Source organism: Barbus barbus (assembly GCF_936440315.1).
Source record: "Barbus barbus genome assembly, chromosome: 17".
Taxonomy (NCBI): Eukaryota; Metazoa; Chordata; class Actinopteri; order Cypriniformes; family Cyprinidae; genus Barbus; species Barbus barbus.
The window spans coordinates 15,497,548-15,522,640 of NC_136745.1; the positions used below are offsets into that span (position 1 = coordinate 15,497,548).

The 25,093-nt window shown below is 37.5% G+C and overlaps 1 protein-coding gene across 1 annotated transcript in view; it reads left to right on the top strand.

The window, feature by feature from the left end:
- LOC306883602 (A disintegrin and metalloproteinase with thrombospondin motifs 2-like) overlaps positions 1–25,093 on the top strand; it is a gene marked incomplete at both ends in the record, with an annotated part of 179,512 nt that overhangs the window by 123,730 nt on the left and 30,689 nt on the right. Inside the window, 2 exons of the mRNA XM_079438969.1 lie at positions 4,451–4,650; positions 21,873–21,956. Coding sequence (XP_079295095.1) covers positions 4,451–4,650; positions 21,873–21,956 — 284 coding nt within the window. The remainder of the gene's footprint in view (positions 1–4,450; positions 4,651–21,872; positions 21,957–25,093) is intronic.

Genomic DNA, 25,093 nt, shown 5'->3' on the forward strand with positions numbered 1-25,093 from the left:
GCTATGGCAGGGCTTGACAGTGCTATAGCCCCATCAGAAACTTGCTTAGCCCCGGCAGAGCCCCCCCCCCAAGGATTTCCAAATGATTTCCCTGTTTTTTTTTTACTCTCCGTGTCACTCTCATTAACATTGAAAAATAAACATTAAAAACCTAAAATAAAGTGCCTAATATGTGGTCTATAAATAATTGATATTATGGGGGAGGGGTCTAGCAATTCAAGCAAGCAATGCACAAACTTTGCGCAAGACGGTGAACGTCAGTTCACTTTAGAGAAAGTGAAAGTTAAAAAACTGACAGCTAATGCTGCATTATTCTCTGAGACAACGAGAGACGAATCTACTTTAACATATGCTGATAACGGTATATAACTGTCTTAAATTATTCCCTTAATATTTATTTTGTGGCTCATAAAGTAAAAAGCATGAGAAGAAACATATTTCGCATTAAACAGGTTTTTGAAAACCAGTGCCTGAAATAAAGCTGCTCTGAATTGTCTTGATGACTGCAGTGTTAATAATTTTAATCATCGGCTTGTAATTCATTGTATAAATTAATAGATCTGTTTAAAAAAAAAAACTTTTAAAAACATTTTCAATGAGGAGTAAGCTATTTATTATCCTCACAGAGCATATTGCGGTGATGCACTATGAAATTATCGTGGGGCAATAATTTAATGTAGCCTAATTTTAATAATAAAAGTAATCTAATAATAATAATAGGCCTAATAATAAGAAGAATGTAACAGGCCTACATTAATTGGAAATGCTAAATCCTCTTAATATTGCCAATTTTTGATGCTTATCTCTGGCTGTCATCGACACATGATATGATGCAAATCAGCAAGGGGAGGTTATCACCCGCAATGTGTGCCCGTGTGGAAATAGATTTAAAAATAGATTTTATTGTAATTCTTTTTTGTTTTGTTTTTATTGAACTGAAAAAAGAAAAAATCCCAACTTTCTCTCTTTTCTATATCCGTTCATAAATTAAATTACTTAGTTATTTATTGTATTATATTACTGTCATATTTGGCAGTTGGCATTAGTATATTACTAATAACAGTGGCATATGAGAAGTTTAATACCACAAAAAAAGTAAAATATGCCTTTTTCGAAGCTGCTGTATATACAAAACTGGTAGCTAACGTTTAGGGGTTCATTACTTTCTTTCAATTTAATAATTTTTTTAGCTAAAAAAAAACTTGTTTGTGCTTGGCTGTGTGTGCATATTCATGTGCATGTGTCAGAGGACATGTCTAGATACACCAAACTCTCAGTGCTTTAGCAGTTTGGTGGCCCGGCGACCCATAAATCTGTCACTCATAGAGATGAGCATGTGATAGTTTGAGTTGTTTGAAACCAAAGAGAAATGACCTACTGTGAGTTCAGTACTTACATCACAACTGTTGTACATGATATCAATCTTTTCAAATGTTCTGAGCACCATTACCCTCTTTCTTTCTTGCATTTCTTCCATCTTTCTCTCGCCCATAGGTTCTCTTGACATTTCCAAAGGTTCAAAGACAAAGTAGCTTTGTGTCCTGATAAGGGCGAGGACTCCTCAGCCTGAATGTGAATGTTCTCTCATGAGATCAGAACGGGGCTGGGTGTATTTGACAGGCAGGGTGATGGGTCAAGTTTTGGAGGATCACAGAAAAGCTGAACTGAATAGCAGAAAAAGACAGATGTCATAGAAGGAGGTTAGTCGTCACAGTAGGGTAGAACAGGGGGAAATCTCCCTTAAGTCAAACTTTACATTCTTTCTTTTCTCAAAGAACCTATTTTTCCATGATGATGGATATAAAAAATGCATGTTTTTCAATAAATATTGATTTATGTTGTATTTATGTGCATTAAGTTACTACATTTATTTAATCAAAAATACAGTAAAATAGTGTGAAATTGTATTAATTATATATTTTACAATATATTTATTATACAATAATATATTTTTGAATTTATTTTAAAATGTAGTTTATTCCTGTGAATTTAAGCTGAATTTTTTAGCATCATTACTCCAGTCTGTAGTGTCACATGATCCTTTAGAAATCATTTTAATATGCTGAATTGCTTGAACATCATAAATACATTTACTGTCACTTTTGATCAGATTAATGCATCCCGTGCTCAATAAAATAATTATTTTCTTAAAAAAAATCTTAATTTTTAATAATAGTGTATAGACTCAGTATGAGTAGATTTGGTTAAAAATAATTATTTAGCAAATATTTAATACTTTAATACAACCTAAATTCCGGAAATGTATGGACGTTTTTTTAAATTTGAATAAAATGAAAACTGAAAGAATTTCAAATCACATGAGCCAATATTTTATTCACAATAGAACATAGAGAACATAACAAATGTTTAAACTGAGACATTTTAAAATTGTATTAACAAAATGAGCTCATTTAAAATTTGATGCTTGCTACAGGTCTCAAAATAGTTGGGATGGGGGCATGTTCACCATCTCCTCTTCTTTTCAAAACAGTTTGAAGACGTTTGGGCATCGAGTTTATGAGTTTTTGAGTTGGAACTTGGTCACATTCTTGCCTGAAATAGGTGCTGAAGAGTTCGTGGTCGTCTTTGACGTATTTTTTGTTTAATGATGCGCCAAATGTTCTATATAGGTGAAAGATATGGACTGCAGGCAGGCCGATTCAGCATTCCGGACTCTTCTACTACGAAACCATGCTGTTGCAATAGCTGCAGTATGTGGTTTTGCATTGTCCTGCTGAAATACACAAGGCCTTCCCTGAAATAGACGTTGTCTGGAAGGGAGCATATGTTGCTCTAAAACCTTTATATACCTTTCAGCATTCATCATAGTGCCTTCAAAAACATGCAAGCTGCCCATACCATATGCACTTATGCACCCCCATTCCATCAGAGATACTGGCTTTTGAACTGAACGCTGATAGCACGCTGGAAGGTCTCCCTCCTCTTTAGACCGGAGGACACGGCGTCCGTGATTTCCAACAAGAATGTCAAATTTGGACTCGTCTGACTCTTCTAGACCATGTTCAGATATAGCTTCCTTTTTGCAGGATAGAGCTTTAGTTGGCATCTGCAGATGGCACGGTGGATTGTGTTTACCGACAGTGGTTTCTGGAAGTATTCCTGGGCCCATTTAGTAATGTCAATGACAGAATCATGCCGATGAGTGATGCTGTGTCATCTGAGGGCACGAAGACCGCAGGCATCCAACAAAGGTTTTCTTCCTTGTCCCTTATGCACTGAGATTTCTCCAGTTTCTCTGAATCTTTTGATAATGTTATGCACTGCAGATGATGAAATTTGCAAAGCCTTTGCAATTTGACGTCGAGGAACGTTGTTTCTAAAGTATTCCACAATCTTTTTACACACTCTTTCACAGATTGGAGAGCCTCTGCACATCTTTACTTCTGAGAGACTTTGCCTCTCTAAGACATGCCTTTTATAGCTAATCATGTTACAGACCTGATGTCAATTAACGTAATTAGTTGCTAGATGTTCTCCCAGCTGAATCTTTTCAAAATGTAATGCTTTTTCAGCCCTTTATTGCCCCTGTGCCAAATTTTTTGAGACCTGTAGCAGGCATCAAATTTGAAATGAGCTCATTTAGTGGATAAAAGTGTAAAATGTCTCCGTTTAAACATTTGTTATGTTCTCTATGTTCTATTTTGAATAAAATATTAGCTCATGTGATTTGCAAGTCTTTTAGTTTTGATTTTATTCAAATAATAAAAAAAAAAAAAGTCCATTTCCGGAATTCAGGTTGCAGCTTCTGAATCTTATGTTACACAGAATACTGTGCATAATTAAAGACATGAGCCAAGAGCATGTTAATTGCTTTTGTTGTACTGTAGAAGTTTTCTTCCAATTTCGTGTGGAAATCTGCTGACACAGGCTGTGATATTATGAACACCTGCTGGTGAGAGGAAGTTTGCAACCCTACAAAATCCTTCATAATAATAAACACCAACACAAATGAACACACACACACACACACACACCTTTCTTTTTGGTTTATTGGGAATTTTCTGTGCTTGTCTTCTTTCCTCTGTAGCCCCATAATAATAAGTTACTGACACTCAGCATTAAGATGATGAATATTGTTCTTACTCTCGGATTATCATCCAATAAGAAAGTGACTGGTGAGCTAATATTAGTCTGCACCGAGCATTGGTTTACCCATGAGCAGGTTGCCTTGGAAACATTACATAATTGAAGCATAGAAGATGCCCCCAGCTGATTGGGTGATGGAGACAAGGTGATAGATCTTCCTCAGTGTGTTCTCTCCTCCGTGTTCCAGCTATCTGCCTGTAGAGGAAATGACCTCATGACACCACATATAGTGGCTAGTGGTTTGATAGGTTTCTGTCACTCTAAAGAAAAAAGGAAGTACCAGTTTCTTCGCATTGCTGTTATGAATTATTAGTTTACCCTGTGTTTCTTTGTTTCTTTATAGGTGCTGATTTGGGCGGACTATTGGACCTTGAGACTCTGTATCAGGGAGTTGAACGCAGTATTAACCAGAGCCGACGAGCCCGCAGACAGCTGCCGGAACGAGCCTACAACATTGAGGTTTTGCTGGGGGTGGACGACTCCGTGGTGCAGTTTCACGGGCAGCAGAAAGTGGAGAAGTACCTTCTCACTCTTATGAACATCGTAAGTGTGCTCGAGCCACCCACGCTGCCTGTTGTGTTTGGGTTACCCTTGAGAAAAATCAAAGAACGATAGAAACTACTCTGTCAACTGCGCAGCAGTTCTACAGGCATAAGACAGCATTGTAATAAACAACTGAGATGAAGCTGGCTGGTGGTGAAGCATTAGAGACACGGTGTTGACACCAGAGGTACTAGTGTTTATAGCATTTACATTCAATCCAGCAGTGTTTTGAAAACATTTTAAGTAGGGCTGTCAAAGATCTGTCTGTCTGTCTGTTGAATATTCTATCTGTGTGTCTATCTATCTATCTATCTATCTATCTATCTATCTATCTATCTGTCTATCTATCTGTCTATCTATCTGTCTGTCTGTCTGTCTGTCTGTCTGTCTGTCTGTCTGTCTGTCTAGGTATCTGTATTTTGTTTTGTTTGCTGTTCTGTTGTTCTGTTTAGCTAGCCTATAAACTATCGAACATCAACTCTTTTAAAACTTGGCTTTTTCAGTCCAACATTAAAGATTTGTTTTAATATTTTGATCAATTGAACAATTTTATTTTTATTAGATTTTTTTTTTGTGGTTGAATTGATTTCTGGTACTTGCATGCATTCAGATTCAAGAACTGAATTGTAATTTAAAATACATTCTTAATTAAATTCCAAATCGCATAAAATGTGGTTAATTACAACAGAGCACTGTTGTATAAATCTACTGCTGTCCAAAATTATTTTTTTTAAAAGGATCAAAACTTACTGTTAATCACAATTCAGCTGATTAATAACCCTAGCTTTAAGTGTTGTGAAGCTCCACTTGTAAGTATTTAGGAACAGTTTTTTGATATTGAAGTATTTGAAAATATAGAGAATATTACAGTTTTTCTCAGTCGCTTTGGTACATTTCTCAGATCAGAACTGAAATTCTCAAAACTACCTGTTCAATCTTCACATCATTGTGTCACTTGTGTACATCAAAAAAGCAGTTTCTCATTTATTTGAACAAGTTGCAAATGCTTTGGTACATCCATGCAAATGATTGTACAATTCACTGATGTTTCCTACATTATCAATTGCTTATGTCATGTTGCTCAAAATGTATTATATAGATCTCTGTGCTATTGTCTTACCCCTCAAAACATCTAGTCATTAGTTCATCGTATAATGGTTGATCTAGTTGTCATAAACTGTCAAGCATATTTTCTACACATCTCTATTAGACTTTTTGTAAATTTGCCATGAATTGTGCAAGTGAATCTTGACTCTCACTAATGAAGAGAATATAGATCAAACAATTATAAACCAATTCTCTGAAATAGCTCAAAGGTACATTTCATGACCCTTAAATTGGAAAGCATATATAGACACAGGACAACACAAAATTTATAAATTCTGACGATGGATGAACATCCAGAAAACGACCAGGGACAACAGCCAAGAGGAAGAAGAGGAGTAAGGATGCATGGAAGTGCAAAACAGTGGAAGAGGAAGAAGAGGCCAAGGACAGAGGTGCATATGAGATGAAATAATGTTGACAATCATGGCCTTACAATGGCTGAAGGGTGCAGCTAAAAATTGGGAGATCGACCATATCCTCAATAATTCAAACATTTTTAAACAGTCTCTTTCAATCAATATCCCACATATAGTAATGTGTAAATTTGTACTTTTGAAAGGAAATATGGCATACATAAGAAGTGCAGCCTTCTGCATTTCAGTACAGTAACTGTCATCCAAACTGTTGCCATAGTTTACATCAGAACATCCCTCCAGAGTGCACTGCTATATTGACAACATGACTAAGCAATTTGACTGTCTTATCCGTACACAATGACACAAGGACTTGTCATTCTGATGGCACTGACATGTTCATTGACACAGATATTTATTTTTGAGAGACAAACTAAGTATTTTGAGCAAGAGATTGGCTTTTGCAGGTAATCCATTGTGTTTTGCTATTTGTACGAGTTGTTTTGAGAAATGCATTTACTGTTTTGCAAATGATGATTCGAGAAATGTACCAAAGCGACTGAGAAAAACTGTAAAATCTTAGTCACATAGATTTCATGTTCTGTTATCTCTCACTAGTGACATTTGTCACTATAGGAGATATCTGGCTTAGTTTATGCGATTTGTCTGTATTTTTTATTTATTTATTTTTGTGAGAGAAGAAAGGTGTCAAGTTCAGGTAAAGCTGGATGCAGTAAATCAGTGGCTTTGCATCATGCGGTCCAGGGTGATGTTAAGCCGGGGGAAAAATATGTTTCAGGACAAAACTGCTCCCATCTGCGCTTTGCTATGTGTCCTTTAATCTCCATGAATTAAACCTACGCAGTGACAAAGAGCAAGAGAGAGAGATCAGCTAGCCAACAGACAGAAAGAAAAAAAAAAATCACAAGCCAGCCAGATATTATATCATCAGTAATAGTCAATGATGTGAGGTAAAATCAGACACATATTAGATCAGTTCTGCAGTCATTTTTCTACATCATGGATCACTCCATCTAAGATGAAATGTGATGGGATCAAAACGTCCAGAGCAAAATGCATTATAACCTCACCATTTGTCTCTATATTGCATATTTTCTCCAGTTATCACGAGTCCCCGAACAATTTCTGCAGCTGTGCCACTGCCATCTCCTTTTCCTCTCCTCTTGTTCTCATCCTTGGGGGTGTTTCAAACGCTGCATTCTGAATAAATGACAGGAAAACAGATAAGCAGAAATATATAAATAACATCGCGTCTCCTTTCTCTCCCACGCGTTGAGCTCTTGCTGCTTTCTTCTTGAAAGTTTACTTTGCTCACTTTTGGAAGGCATGTCTCCCTCGCTATCCGGGAGTCAAGGAGAGAAAAGTGAGAGACACAAAGCAGGTTTTTGCCCTTTTTTCCTCCAACTATTTTCCCTGAATTCTCCTCTTTTAGTGTTTGTTGAACATAAGGGCTGCGTGTGATGTGTTATGCGTAGCGCCTGAGTTTATGTTGCATTTGTTTTGTGTGTGTTGAGTGTGTGTGCGCGCGCGTAAATGTCACTGCTCTGTTGCTGTGTTTGCTCAGTGTGAAAAAATCCTCTGCAGTCTTTCATTCATGTTCTCCTGGTCAGTGGCTGGTCTCTCTCAATGATCCAGCAGGAGAAGAGAGTGGGAGCCGTCTGTCTGTGCCTGAAAAGGGATCCGTCTACGGGACTATACGTGGGTGGCAGGGTTGAGCGCCTTTCATAACTGAATTTAGAATGCCTCTTAAATTCCTGAACGTGAATCAGATTGGAATTGAATTAACAAAACAAATACAGAATTCAAATTGAAATATAAGGATTTAAATGGAATGACGTTTCAGTATGAATTACCCATAAGCATGTCGACATGAAATATATGATAGTTCCAGAAATGTTAAATGATATTTACATAGTTTAATTATATTTAAGAAATAAGACCCTATCAGTTCAAATTCCAGCTCATGAATGGAATTGGAAACAATTTTAAAATTCTGAATTCACACTGCTACTGCTACAGCCCCCTCAGAAATGCAGTCTGAATTTTCTAACCTCATCTGAATAAATGGGTTTGTTTAAAGCAGTGTCAAAATTAAAATTGTATTATATTTAGTATTTGCCCATGCACTGAAATGGATTTTGGGGCATTTTGTACCTTTTATGATGGCATATTTTTCTTTAAACATTAAAAAAACAGAATATAATCGCAGCATATACTCAGGGCTGCAGCTGGGGTTGGCAGAGCCCCGGTGCAGTTTGTACCAGTGGGCCCTACTTGAAATTGTTTCATTTGTATATTCGTTCTATTTATTTATTTGTGCTATTTACACAATGTTTAAGTTTTTTTTGTAGGTGTCCGGATACAGAAACTGAATAAATGTAAAATAGCACAGCATAGTCTTTACTTAAAATTAAATACTGTCATGCCAAAATTTATTCAGACACCTTCAACATTTCTCACATTATCGCAGTTTATTTGCTATAGTTTAGAAAATAGTAATAAAATATGTCAAGAACTCAGAGTTAAACAGTGTCAGAACAAATTAATCTTTATAATGTCAGATAACTTTGATAGAAAGTTATGTAATGGATTACAATCAACCAAAAATTCAGACAACTGTTAGTATGACAATATCTACACAACTATCAATACTTTTATGACCAATTACCAAGCAATGCTTCATTTTGTTCAGTCTGTGGTGTAAAAAGCTTGCATTAGCAATTAAAGAAAAACACTTAAGCAAAACATGGTCAGGTCAAAGTGTCTGAATAATTTTTGGTCCAAAATTTTGTATCAATTTTACTGGTAGTCCACTGTATGAAGAATGTTTGTGTATAATATGTCACAGTTTACTTTATTTTGCTATACTCACTTACATAAATGAACTGCAGTGTCCTGCACCCACTTGTAAAAACAAATATATATCTGGTGTCTGAATAATTTTTGGTTTGACTGTGGATTAATTATTGTTAAAACTACAAAGTAATTCAGTCAAGAGCAGTGAGTGATTTTCTTTCTTTCATTTTCTTGGATTAACATTAAGGACACCGACAGCAGCTAGTAAATTAGGCGCGGTCACTTTAAGAGACAATGAATCCAATATAATGATACACATCTGATTTATTTCTACACTTTGTACTTTCACTTAAGACATAACTGACAGTTTTTTCGAGGATACTCTCCAAGATGGGTATTTTGACATAATTTTGTAGAAGAGGCAAATTCGGTGTTTAAGCGCTTTAAGACGCGTCTCTCTGTGTGCACCCTGTGCGCACACAACACCGCGCGCGGGTGCTGAATTGGGCTCTTTCACATCTTTTTCTGTTTGCATGTTTAAACTGCTATTTGTATTTGTTCGTTCAGGTGCAGCAGGAGAAGAGCTCGGTTTGGTCTTGCTGTCCATGAGACGTGGCTCTCTGCGTGTGCACCGAACACAGCGCGGGAGTACTCAGTTCAGCTTTTCCGCGTCTTGTGTTTAATGCGTTAAACTCTTTTGAATGTTTAAATTGGCAAGACTTAAAAACACATGCAAATGATAAGCTTTCGTGACGACGCGCAGCAGTGGCCCATCAACTGTCCTGAGCGTCTTTTTATACTGGCCTTAGCCAGTCAGTTGAGATCGCCGGGGGTCCCCCCCTCAGCCGTGGGCCCCTATAATCGTCACCACCTTTCACCCCACTAGCGACGGCCCTGCATATACTGATATTATTCTATCTATCTAAACAACACATTCTTGCTCCCTCAACTCATCACATATTGACGCTTGGTCAGGACCCTTTGGCGTCACTTTTTGACGCACAGGGTACCCCATTAGCATAACCTCCATTACTTTAAATAAGAAACCCTTGGTGTCAATATGCCAACGCGAAAGGCACTGGGAATTTTATTGTCAAGATTAAATTATATATTGGGTAATAATATTGCCATTATTGCATATATGTTGGGGCGAGATTTTTCAATGTAAACAGTCACAACAGTTTTATTTATATTACACCATTTACACATTTATGAGTACGTAACCCACCCCCTGTCCCTAAACCTTCCATTTGTCAATAAAACACAAGATATAACAGGCAGATACAACTATAGTCATAAAAAAAGTATTAATATCCCAAGTCTTCCAAGGCAAAACGATTGATTTGTAAAAGGAATAGGCTCAATAGCCATGTCCTCAGTCTCTGTGCAAATTCAAAAAATGCCTCCAGAAGAAGACTTAATTGTGAAATGCTATTGGATCTTGTGTGTCTCGTGACTGATTGTGTCATGCTACAGGAGTATCTTTTTGAATGGGATGTGAGCGTGTTAACGGAGTTGGATCATTTTCAGTGATTAAAACCTTATGTTTTACTCTCTTTTTAGCATAAATATATTGTTTATATATTGTTTAAAAATTATTTCTTTTTTTTTTTTACAGAGGCATGCAGACCCCTTAAATTAAGACAAACAACTGAAACAATGGAGGACTCTGCATGTCGAAAAGTGTCACTAAAAGGATACCCCTGTGCGTTGAAAAATTATGCTAAAGGAGTACCTTGAGCGTCAAAAAGTGATGCCAAAGGGGTCCTGAGTTGACCAAGAGTAAATATGTGACGAGTTGGGAGTGAGAATGTGTTGTTCATAGGTGGAGGGTGAACCAACTCCAGGCTAAGGCTAAAAGCAGCGAAACGTATTAAACATCATAAACACATCTTTTTAGGCAAGAACCAGACATGGGTGACCTGTAGGCCAATAAAATATGTTTAATGGGACTGAATTTGTATTTAATGTGATTACAATTTAATAAAAACATTAGAAATTGATAATTATATAACGTTTCCTTTCCACGGTTATTCAAACAACGAATAAATTACATATAGAAAGTGACATTATCACTAACTTTGATCTATCGCCACTTTAAGCACTCTCAAAAAAAAAAAAAAAAAAAACTATCATTATAATCACTCAAGCATACACTGAAATGAATCTCTTACTTACATTGTACATGTGCTTTGTTGTTTATGATGAGAGAATTTGCAAGAATCTTGGCATTTTTGTCCAATTTAGTTGCATTTTGCCCCAAGTCCCCATGGCCAGCCTTACAGCCTATGGTGTTGATCTATAGGTGATTTTAAAAAAACTAATCCTAAAAATGCTACACATTCAGATTATATTGAGGAAGTTTAAATATAGCTATTCATTTGTTTTCACATTATGTGGCATTTTTGTCATGGTTCACTTCTGATTCTGGTCTCTGTTCGATACGCTAATCTCTATGTGGGAGTTGTTGTATTTGTGAATGGGATTTTTGTTTGTTCTGGAGAACTGGTCCAGTGACTCACTCTGCCCTCAATTTATAGAACCGAGTGAAACAATTCTTTAAAATGCACTAAAATTGATTGGCTTTACTTCATAGGTCCATGGGAAATGATGAGGAATCGATGCGTCAGACAGGGATCAAAAGATCTGGAGGCCTCTCGACTTACACCCACCCTTCCAATCCACCAATCAGCTGTCCTTCAACTTTATTCCGCCCCTTTAAGACTGGCTCTTTCAGATTTAGTATTGCAGTCGAGATAATGGATCGGTATTTAATGCAGAAGCTCTTTGTGGGAGAGTTTGTTGTTGTTGATTCTCCTTTCGAGTTTTCAGTCTTGGAAAGTCTCACAAGATACCTTTAGCTCAAGACTTTAAGTACCACAATGGATCCAGGAACACACCACCACAGCCCCTCGATGATGCCCACTTACTAATAATGCTTGTACTCAGACTCATTTCACGTATTTGCAGGAGCAACCAACGCAGCAAGCCTGTGTAATAGAGCTGAGACCTTTGTGTGTAGCATTAATTGTGTGAACTGAAAGTCGACAATATTAATTGCTTCCCTCTATATTAGTCGCTCCTCAGGAGTAAACAAGATATGCGTGCGGGCAGACCATTATGTAATCTGCTCTTCATAGACACGTTGTTCTGGCCCTCAAATGTCAGACAGGTAATAATGGTCCAAAATGTCAAGTGAAAATGGCAGAGATTCAGTAATGAGTCTGAGCAAATACTGTCCACCAGTGCGTTCCTTCATATCTCTAAGCATTCCTGTACATTACAGAAGAATGAAAGAGAGATTGGGAGGACGGCCAGCCAAAAGCCTGATGGGATATCTGTACCCGTTCACTTTCCTCTCCCAGACTGAAACAGGACGGTGATGATTCAGCATAATATGTATGTGGGATGCAAGGTAAAAATCAGCATCATATAGATACGAAATGCTTGCTCGGGGGTGTTTTGTCCAAATTTGTTTGGACTGGCAAACTCATTTTTGACTGCAGATCAAAGCATTACCATTATTATACAATTTTTTGTTACTTTAATATCTCTTTCTACATCCACTTTTTAAAGAAGTAGTTGAAAGAAAGAGTTTGCTTAAAGAAGTAACTCAGCGTTGTAACGAAATGCTTGTGCAGGAGTGGTTTGTCCAGCCCGATCTCACGCCAATTCGTACATATTTTACGAGATTTCAATTCGGACCTCACTCGTACAAATTCATATGATTTTTGCTAAATCGTACGTATTTTACGAGTTGCCAATTCGTATGAATTTGTACGAAAAACCTGCACCTAACCCCGCCCCTAAGCCTACCCGTCACTGGGGTTTAGGCAAATTGTAGTAACGAATTAGCCACCTCGCAAAATATGTACGAATTGTGCGATAGCGTTGGTTTGTCAGTATGTATACACTGGCAAGAGGTATTTAATGTAGTTCATTTTTTAGGAATATAATTATTGCAGCTTATCCTTACCTCATTTATTATGCGCAGATCGAACTAGTCCCTACCTCCACTCAATCACACTGGCTCTGCTTTCACTCAGCTAACTTAAGTAGCAAACACTACATAATGCCAAGTGACAATGTTGGATAAATCGTTACCAAAGAGTGAAGCCGTGAGTGAATGTATTCAAATTTTGAATGGATTATAGCTTAGAAAGCGTGTAAAAAGAGCTTATTATTACTATTGTTAAAGCTGTCACTTGTAGTTCATTACAATCTCATAAAGTTACATTAGAATCAATGAACCTCTACACACTGCACAATGAATCTCTATTTACATCTCGTCTACACTTTTTGTGTTATATTGAGAGGATTCGCATAAAACTCAGCACTAGTGTTTTGAGCAGTGAGTGGATACTGTCTAACTTAAACACCTCTGATTGAAGTGAAGTGAAGTGAAGTGACATTCAGCCAAGTATGGTGACCCATACTCGGAATTCGTGCTCTGCATTTAACCCATCCAACGTGCACACACACAGCAGTGAACACACACACACCGTGAACACACACCCGGAGCAGTGGGCAGCCATTTTATCTGAGGTGCTCAAGGGCACCTCAGTCGTGGTATTGAGGGTGGAGAGAGCGCTGGACATTCACTCCCCCCACCTACAATTCCTACCGGCCGGGGACTCGAACCCGCAACCTTTGGATTACAAGTCCGACTCTCTAACCATTAGGCCACAACTTCATTGGCTGATGAATTCAACAGATATATCTGTGATAGTCTACATTGCTCAGTGGTGCAAATCTAGATGTAAATAGAAACCTATTACCAGTGGAGATGATAATATGAAAAACCCCTCTCCACAAGTTGATAGGATTGGTTACATGTTTGTGATGGTAGGAAACGAGTGGTTTCAAACTGCATTTTTGGTACACTGCAGTTTTAAGGAGAAAAGCTTGGCAATGGTATTGATCGATGCACATGGTTTGTCTTTAAACATATATCACGAGTTTGCACTAACATATAATATGATTGAACAATTAGTAAGCATACTTGGCATGCTGTCTGGAGGGAGGGCTAGAACAGAGGTGAGTTGGCTGTATATATGCACCTGATGTGATTGTTAAGGTGATTAGCTGACGAGCTCCACCTGGGCCAGACTGATTATCTGATCGTGCTCCTCCCGAACCTTGTTAATAAAACATCATTAAAAACAGCAGACAGACATGTAAACACCAGACAGACAGCATTGAAAACTTGATTTAATGTTAAAACCCTAAAAATGCCCGATTAAGGAAACACTTTGGAACCTAAATCCCTTCTATTGAAGTTCTTTTTACAGTTTGGCAGGGCCAGATGATAAGCAGGACTGATAAGATAAAAGTTGGCCACTTTTAAATGGTTTCTTTTCATGGTTCTTTCGCACATTTGAATTGCGAATTTTTCATTTCATGTGCACTTTTGTGATCATTATTCTAATATTTCTCAATGTCAACCCATTTTTTTTCTCCTCACTCAGTCAATGGCCACACATGCACACATAGGCTTTTTCACTTCCCCCTTTCTCTCCTCTAACCCTATCTTCCTATCTGCACCCTCTGCTATTTTGTTCACTCTCCCCTCCTTCCTCTAAAACAGTGAAGCCACAATGCTAGCCCCTGCTGCATTATTAATGGGATATTAATGATTTTCTGACTTGCCGACCTCTAGGTCTCCATTAGTTACCTGTAGGCTGATGAAACCCAGTGCTCCTGAACAAGGCCAGCAACCAGGGCAGTACTAATGAGACCTGCACTCTCATGGTCATTAACATAGAGAGCGAGGGGTGGGAAGGGGCTATAGGGTTTTTGTTCTGTAGGAGGTTGAGGAAGAAACCTATTGGTGTTGCTGAAGATTTGTGACTCCAATTACTATTAGAATATCCATGCGGTTTTGCTTGTGATAAGCTTTCCAATAATGTGTGCATGTGTATAGTAGGGGTGGGCGGTATACAACAGCATTTTAGTGGCATGTTAAAATTTTCAAAAATTTTGAAAATATTCTCAATACACCTTTTACGAGAAGTATTATTAATATATTATCAGTATTTTTCATCTCGTAAACATAAACGTAATTTGCAAAACTGACTTGAGATTTTCATTACATTTATATTAAAAAAATGTTTTACGTGTAACTAAAATGCTGTCGTACATTATAGTCGTTTTTGCTAGAACCACTACTCTGGACATTTTTATTGTACATCCAGGTTGTAATGTTTATTCAGTATATCAAATTGTAATTTTCTTCATTCATTAAAAAAAAAAAAATTGTTTTTAAACAAATTAAAAAAAATAATAATTCAAAAATATATATATTTTTTTTATTCTATTAAAATAAAATAAGATTATAAAAATTACTATTGTAAATATTCCATGGTCACACTACACCGCACTAGAAAAGTCTGCCCTGTAAATTGCTTTTTGGATAAAAAAACAAAAACATTGGTCACATTTAGTTTAAGGACAAATTTTCACTGTTAACTTTTTGCATCAATAAACTCCTAATATGCTGCTTATTAATAGTTAGTAAAGGTAATTGTTAAGATTATGTATGGGGTAGGATTACAGGATGTAAAATCATGCAGAATAAGGCATTCATATGTGCTAATAAACATCCAATATACTAGTAATATGCCTGCTAATTGTAACGGAACGTGTGGTTGTAGATAAAGAAAATAAAGGTTAGGCGAACAACGATGCATCAACTCACTTTTCCTTTAATAAACAAGTGGACAGGACAATGAAACAAACCAAACTGGGTGCTTTTAAAGGAACAGGAACAAAGGAGTAAATGAGATAATTAACACAGACCAGGTGAATATGATGAATGATAATTAACTAAATGACAGGAAAACCCAAATAAGGAAAAACAGGAACTGAAAGGAAAACCAGAAAAACCCTAAACTCCTGACACTAATAAGCAACTAGTTAATAGTGAGAACTGGACCTTAAAATAAATTGTTACCAAAACATGTACCAAAATTCGTAAATGTAAATAGAATTTCTTCCCATTTCTACCCTTCTTATACTGTCCAGCACCAGAATATACTGTAATAATATGAGAGAAATAAACTTTTACTTCCAGCTATGTATTTTTTTTTGAAGCCTGGAAACAAGTCAGTAGTCATATCCCATAATGCACTGCTTCTCCTAATGCAGAGTCCTGAGGTGTTGCACAGTGTGTGTTCCGTATGAAAGTCGTGCCTCGGTTTAACGATCATTAACGTTCGGAACACTGGAGTCATGGTCACCTGGAAGTCATTTGTGCCTTTACCAGTCATCTGTATTAACGTGATTACTAAGGCAACCGAGTCTAAGAGCTGCACTCTTTAGAATTTCTCAAGAAATCTTGACGAATGCTACAGAAAAGGCCTATACACTAGTTTGAAAGATAAGCTTTTGGCAGCTGCAGACACATATACTGAAAGGGAGAGGATGATGAATTCAGTTGTGAATTGTAAAAAAAAAGTCTGCAGAAACATTGACAAACAGACAGTGCAACCAAAAAATATTCAGACAGTCAAAAGGAATGACAGCAAGTGGAGAGGGAATGCCAGGAATACAGACACTCAGAAAGAGAGAGAAACGGGGCCCCACCCCACTCTGAAGTTGAACCGGTGAATTGTACATATAAGCAGGTGAGTTGGTGCAGCGACACATCGGTTTTGGAAAGCACGTTGTATAATCCTTTCCCATGGTTTTCCATCTTCCTTGCCGCCCCCTTTTAAGCCCCTTTCTTCTAGTCTGTCTCCGTCTCTTATTCTCGCTCCCCCTCCCGCAGTCTGTCCATCAGAAATCTCATTATTGTTGGCTGTGTATACATCTCGGTGTCTCATTAGCAGGCTTCCAGAGCGGCAGAGGACATCATGTCTGAACTTCTGTACCAATTTGTCTGCCTCTGTCTCGCTCTCTGTCTGGGAACAGCGTTTCCCACAGTGCATTAGGCCCATCCTTCTGCAAACTGAATAAGTAAAGATGGCTGAGGTGTGGGGTGAGAAGTCAAACTGCAGAATCATGGGAAATGAAAAAGGCTCTTTTAAACTTTATTGGGTGCAGCTTGGGAGGTTGTCTATGTATTGTTACATTTGTGTTATGCTTTGTTGTCTCTGCGGGGACAAAATGGCCCTAAAAACCTGACCTAAATCGTCTAACCTAAGTTAGCCTAGTCTTAGATGATTTGCTGGACTTAGCTGGCTTAAGATGGTCTAGCTGGAGTTTAAATTAATTGCTGAAACATTATTATATTGCAACTTTAGCAAATAATAGCATAAGTACAACAGATATATATATATATATATACATAGATAGATAGATAGATAGATAGATAGATAGATAGATTATATGTTCCCTCCTTGTGGAATGACCTGCCCAACTCAATTCGAGTGCTTAGCCATCTTCAAGAATCGGCTAAAAACACATCTCTTCCATCTTTATTTGATTGTCTAACTCTAGCACTCTCTATTCTAATTCTATTCTTAAAAATAAATAAATAAATAAATAAACTTTTATACTTGCACTCTATTCTATTATTAACTGCTTGTTTTCTTAAAAAAACACACACAACTAAAACTAGCTTATCTATTACTTTTGTATTCTATCTATTTGTTTTCTTTTATTTATTATACAATTAACAAAAAGCATAAAAGGCCTCTATGTCACACTTCATGGGCTTTTGTGTTTGTTTTCATTTCATCCCTCGTGTTCCTTGACCTAATTTCTTTCTCCCCTTAATTGTGTCATTATGTTCAGGTGTGTCTTGTCAATTATCCTCATTTACTCTCCCATATAAGTTGTAGTCGGTTCAGTAGCTGCGTTTACATGGACCCTAATAATCCGATCGTAATAGGACTAGAAGCACAATCAGAATAAAAAAGTCACATGTAAACACGTGGGAACAGTGGGAAACTCTGAATATTCATGCAGCGTGCGCATGTCAAAAGATTAAATCCGATCAGAGGCTTGTGACATATAAACGCTCACATCAAACCGATCACTTTATTTAGCGTTCATGTAAACACTACGTTTGGATTCGTCAATCAGATTGAATTCATTCCGATGGAAGCAAAAAGTGTCTATGTATACGTAGCTAGTGTTTCTTTGTCCAGTCTCATCTACGTTACCTGTGTATGTGTGCCCTGCCCACCTGATGTGGATTACCCTTATGTGGATGGATTAAAGACTGTATACAGTTATCTTCTTCGTGTTTGTGCGTTTCTCTTACACCACACCGTGACAGAAGACCGGACTGTAAACAGTAAAACAGTGTTTATATCCCATTTGTTCGTTTTTTTTTTTTCCCGCGATTGTCAGTTTTTATTTTTGTTTATTCATGAATGACCCTGCCTACCTCCTCCTCATTCTGGAGCAGAGGAGCCTTTTCCTTGAGGATCATATGAGGCTATTCTTGGAAATTGTCAACCTTACCCACTTCCCGGACTACTGCCTCTGCACGTTCTGTAAGACCAGCCTGAACGACGAGTGCAGAGCGCGGTTGTCCAGAGATGGTCCTCGGGGCAATTTCGCCACCTTTGTGGAATGGGTACTGGTGTCCTGTGTATCGCCGCTGACTGTGGACATCGCAGATGACCACACCAGCCCCACTTCAGACCCAGAGCCCAGCCCACGATCACCCCGTTGCGCTAAGCCTTGAGCCCACCACTGACAGATAGCTAGAGCCCGCCGCGACTGACGAGCCATCGCCTGAAAGAGCGACAGTGCTGAGGATCGCCCCGGAACCCGAGCCTGTCACGTCAGACCAGGTGCGAGAGCCGGCAACTGAGCATGCGACGGTGGTGCAAGGGAGCACAAGGGCTGGGAGGAAAGCCCCGCCCACCGCTGAGGGTGAGCTGCTGTTGGTCTCTGTGAACTTAATTGACTCTGATTTGGATTTATATGCGGACATGCCCATTATTCTCCCACCATTTTATGAACTGCCATTCTGCCCTGAACTCTCTGTTTCTCCTGTTTCGGCTAAGGAGGCCATTTATGAACTGTCTATCTGCCCTGAACTATTTATCTGTCCTGTTGCGACCACAGAGGTCATTCCCCTGTCCACTGCGCTCCCGGTGTTGGGAGTCGCAATCTTGTGTTTGTGGGCAGCACACACCATCCCTGAAAACCCTGGTGCTCACAAATTCCCACGCACCCTGGGCTTTGTTGGTTGTCCTCCTACCTGTCATTCGGCCACCTCCTGAACCTCCTCCTGCCTGTTTGTGCCAAACTTTTGCCATCCCTCCATTGTCTCCTTCCTTCTCTATGGCGTGAGGTCACGTCTTCTGGGAGGGGAGCGAACTGTCACACTTCATGGACTTTTGTTTTTGTTTTCATTTCATCCCTCGTGTTCCTTGACCTAGTTTCTGTCTCCTCTTAATTGTGTCATTATGTTCAGGTGTGTCTTGTCAATTATCCTCATTTACTCTCCCATATAAGTTGTAGTCGGTTCAGTGTTTCTTTTTCCGGTCTCGTCTACGTTACCTGTGTGTGTGTGTGTGTGTGCCCTGCCCATCTGATGTGAATTACCCTTATGTGGATGGAATAAAGACTGTTTAAAGTTATCTTCTTCGTGTTCATGCGTTTCTCTTACACCGGACCGTGACACTCTACCACTAGCTTACTCTATTCTTTTTCTATTCTGTCTGTTTTCTTTTTATCTATGTAATAAAAAAAAATAAAATGTGCTATGTACTGCGTTAGGCTAACTGAAGCTTGTCATAGCACTTGCATATCATTGCTCTTTTGTTGATTGCTTCCATTGTCCTCATAAGTAAGTCACTTTGGATAAAAGCATCTGCTAAATGACTAAATGTAAACGTGTGTGTGTGCATGTGTGTGTATATATATATATATATATATATATATATATATATATATATATATATATATATAGAGAGAGAGAGAGAGAGAGAGAGAGAGAGAGAGAGAGAGAGAGAGAGTCCCTTTATAAAGCTGTTGTACTTATGCTATTATTTGCTAAAGTTGCAATATAAGGTTATTATATAATAGTGTTATATAATAATGTTTATACAACAGTTTTAAGGCACGAGTGTGTAAATTCATAAGAAACAACAACTATGTGTCTTTAAAAGCCCTGTTTTGTGCAGAACTACTTCCTTCCGCCACAGATTCAAATCTAAAGTTAAAGTTAGTTTAACTGCTGAGCCTAAGCTTCTGTTACTATATCCAAAACGTCAGTATTGAACTAGTAATGAAGGAATTTTGAGTTGCTTCATTGAAAGCTTAAGGCCAAAGTATACTTTGGCGGTCTGTGTCCACGCACCATCCACATTATGTCATTTTCGTCATCAGGAGGGCTCGCGGTCAGCCACGCACCCCATCCGCGTGCGGGCAATTTTTTGATACCGCGCGGACAGTGTGCGTACAATAGCGAGGTGAATGTTGATACAGAGTGCAAGTCAAGTAGGTGGTACTGCACATGTGTCGAGCTCGTCCGTCCGCATTCACCCGTGGTTGAGTATACTTTCAAAGGAATGGAACGTGGAAAGTGAAGTATACCAAGGGCTTTATTGTATTACTGTATTAAAAGCTGTGTATTATGTGGAGTGGAGTATTATGAGACAGAGATGGACTGAGTGAGTGTGATTACCTGCAACTGATACAGCATTCATTTTTTAGCTCAATCTCATATTCACAGTAAAACATAAAATAGTTTGAATGTCCGCTGAGGAAAGCCATAGGCTATCTTTGTCGTACTATCCTTTCATCTGTTAATGGTGATTAAGTGCATTTGCTGGCTGCACACAAGCTGTTGTTGAAAGTAAAAATAACTTCCTTGCCCAAAATAGCACTTTAGTCTCTTTCAATATAAAAGTCTTTACTATTGACTCGTAAAATAGTGTCTTTTTGCCATCTAATGGCGGAACAATGTAACTAAAATCACCATCACGAACACACACACACTGTTTCCCAATACTAAACACTATTATGCATATAAAATATTATTTATTGAATAATAATGTTTAATAAACATCAATAACAGCCATTATAAAAGTTGCTAGGCAATTCATTAAAAAGTACAGAAGCAGTGCTATATACAGCACTGAATTTACATAAAATGTAATGTGATGACATTTTGCCCTCAGCCAGAGCTATTTGCTCTGGAACAAATATTAGATTAATGAGAAAAAAAGACTACCCAAAACAAATTATATTTTATGTTTACCCAGAAGATCTGGCCAATTCATCAAAAACAACTGAAAGTTGTTTTAATATGCCTTAATATGCCAAGTGTTGTAACAATTATTGCCACCACTGTGTATATGTTCTTTACATGTACACCACTGTTTAAAAGTCTGTAATGTTTTAGAAAGAAGTCTCTTATGCTCACCAAGGCTGCACTAACTTTATCAAAAATACAGGAAAAACAGTAATATTATTAAATGTTTATAAACAAGCAAACAAACAAAAAATGTTGCCTATTTAAATGTATTTTAAAATGTAATTTATTCCTGTGACAAAGCTGAATTGTCACCAGTCATTACTCCAGTCTTCAGTGCCACATGATCATTCAGAAATCATGTTAATATGCTGATTTGCTTCTCAGGAAATAAATAAATAAAAATTCCTACTGACCCTAAACATTTTAACATACAAATAGAAATGGTTTTGAGGTTAGTATTTATAATTAATTTATTATTTAGAACTTGAAGTTGCTAGCCATTTTGCACAACAAAACATAATGTCCAAATATGTCTAAAAGGCAGACTGGAACATTGAATCTGTAGAAGATGTCCCCAGTGTGAAGTCTTGAATATCACTTAGTCATAATTCTCACTCAGAGCACTTCAGTTTGACCTCTGTTACACGAGTTTCAGAAAAGCAAACATAATTTCCTTTAATGGAATGTCTTCTAAAATGAGGCTTTTTACTCTTACAGTATCAGCCTGTCTCAACATTAAGATCTTAATGTTGGATCTAACACTGCTTTTTCTCTCTTCACAGGTGAACGAGATCTATCACGACCATTCTCTTGAGGCACGAATAAACGTGGTGCTAGTTCGGATTGTTTTAGTCGATGCCAGAAAAGTAAGAATCATTAATTTATTGACATCATGCATCAGATATCAGATGACAAGTTAAAGCGGGAATTTAAAATATTATTAAGAAGAATTTAAGATTATTTAAGAATTTATTCTGTATGATCATTATGTTATGATTCATCAGTCCATATTTTAAAAAATTGCCCTGCCTGTGAAATAACTTTACTTTAAAAGAAAACTTTTGTTCACAAATCTCTCTTAATTTTATGAAGTCCTGTCCTTCATTCTTTCATAAATATATTATATTGCTCAGAAATAAGTTAAAGTAAGCATATTTGTTGCAAACAGATTTTAATTTTGACTCTATTGCTTGGGTGTTTCATTTTGTTTAGTTTTATAATGGTTTATAGTCACATTTTAAGTCATCTCAAATGTGAACTGTGTCATTTCTTTTGCTAAATACTTCACAGACATATATTAGTAAACGATTTGCATATATTAGTAAACGATCAAAAAAGGTGTAAACACTGTGGTTTTGTGACACTTTCAGGAGTCCCAAACATTACTTTGCGGCTTAACCAGTGGTTTGAGTTTAGGGCTATCTGTTTTTTATTTTTTTTTTTATTTTTTGTTCAATGGAAGATGGAAGGTGTGATTGCAAAACTTGTTTGGTGCTGCTGGTAGCGCAGAAATGATACACTTCTTCATAGTTGAGGTTTCATCTGAGACTTCATATTCAGACTTTAACTTTCACTTTGAGCAAGCACTGATGTAGCCTAAAAAAATATTTTTTTCTCTTTACGCAAATCCCCAAATTGATCAATTTCGCTGTCTGTAGCCGTTTAGCACTTTGCAGTTCTGTACCGTAACAGTTGACATATTGCATCAGGGGCAAACATGTATAACATACACACTCTGTTCCTCTCTCTCTTCCACCTTCTGTCTTACACTCACACCTACATAAACACATAAACACACCACTAGCTTAGCTTACATGCGCATCTTTTTCCCCACCCCCTTCTGCTGGGTGCTCACCATGGCCTAGGGCCTGTTATTCCACCGGACTGAGCAAACGGGAACTAAAAGCATAGAGTTCCCATAGGAGTCTTTTCAAAGTCGCACGCCTTCACAGTTCAACACCGAAGCACAGAGAGTGCTGATGTTATGTAATTGCCTTCCCAATACCCCCCCACCCCAACACATAAACACACACACCAGCACCTCCCCTATGGGACCAAGCAAAGGATTCTGGGAAGAAGAATCAAGAATACAAGATAAACAATCAATGATGACCCTGCCTCATTCATAAACTCAGCTCCACAAAACGCTGTTCTTCCTGTAACTGGAGATCAGTGAGAGGCCGATCTCAGATCAGGTAACCAGTCTCAGATGTGGTTGACCTGATAGTGACCACAGTTGTAGGTTCATCTTTCATCTGACACAGTTACTCACTAAGAAAATCCTGTATCTCTTCAAAATCTGAGGATAAATTGATATTAATAGTGTGTATTACATATGCATTAGAGGTCAATATGTTTCAGTATTCGCAGGTTATATTTATGCCAGTAATTGGTGACAAGTGACTGTCTTTATGAGTGACTAATTGAATCATTAATTCAAGCATTTTTTTCAAAATACTGATTCATTCATGAACAGTCATTGAATATTTTACTTAACTAATTTTCCTAAAAAAAATAATGATTCATTCATTCAGGAACAAAACAATTGATTCTTTTTATGGATGAATCACTGATTAATTCCTATTAGTTATTGAATCCTTCATGTTAATCACTGAAACAATGAGTCAGTCATTGAAAGATTAATTCAAGCAATTAATTCACAACACAGATTCATTCAAGAAGTGACTGTTGAGTCACTGAATTATTTACTTAACTGATTTTTTAGCAATTGAATCACATGAATCACGTAAGCTATTAAATTAGGGATGCACGATAAATTATCGACCAATATGAGAGAAAATGACGTCATTTTTATTGCTCCGATAAATAAATTAAATCTGATAACTAGATCCAATAAAGTATGCTTGCTGGTAAATCAATCAATCAGTCTGATTTATCTGAGATTCGTCTTCTTTCCGAGTGCAAGTGATTGCAGCTTTAAACTGCAGTGACTCTCAGCATGTGTTGTGCTCATTACGTCATCATTTGCGAACATGTCTTCGCAGGTCTGGAAGTTTTTCTCGGTGGCAGAGGAGGACAATGTCATTGCAATTTCCAACGCATGTTCAGTAAGGATTCCGAAAGGAGGAAAAAAGGCATCAAGTAGGGTTGTGACAGTGAGGAAATTTTCCCACTGGTTAATCGACGTGTGTCAACACCTTACTGGTATCACCTCGGTAGATGGGGGGTGGACATCGTTTGAGTCTTCTCTCTTTTCCTCGCTTTCCTTCGGTTTTAAATAGCTTGTAAGCTCTGTGCGCATTTTATTTTCACTTTTAAATTAGTGGCAATTCGGCGTCAAGCATTTGTTTGTTTTTAGTTCGCTTGAGTTTTCTCACTTTCCTTTGCTTAAATAGCTTGTAAAAGCACCGTGCGTATTTTATTTTCACTTTTAATTCAATTCAAGCAACAACAAAATACAACATAGAATATATAGCTAACTTTTATTAACAAAACGAATAAAAATGCACCATGCTATCTGCCTAATATAAAATAACAGATAACTTACAAATTTTAAATATGCATGTTAGGCCTATACAAAACTGAAAATCAGTAAAGACTGAGGAACAAATAATTATAAAACGTAGAACGTTTATTAGTGAGATGGAAAGTTTTGAGGCACAAACTGCATACACCTTGATGTAAAATAATGGGAAAAATATCACAGTTTAAATAAAATAAAAATCAGCAAATACTGTGGAACCAAATAGGCTAAATGAGAAACAAATGTTTAAAAAATAAATAAATAAATAGACCTTCCAATATCACCTTAGATAAATGGCAGGTCAACAGGCTTTTCAAAATCCAAAAATATTTTTAAAACAGGCGCTTTTACATTTCGTTTTGAAACTCTTCTGCCATCGTCTTGTCTTTTTCACCTCACTCTTGTCAGTCAGCTCGACTCACTCTCCTCATGTGATAAATTAAATCTGATCCGTGATGCGCGACTGTCGTTCGTTCACAAAAATGAACCGAAATACATGCCTCACAGACATGATAAATA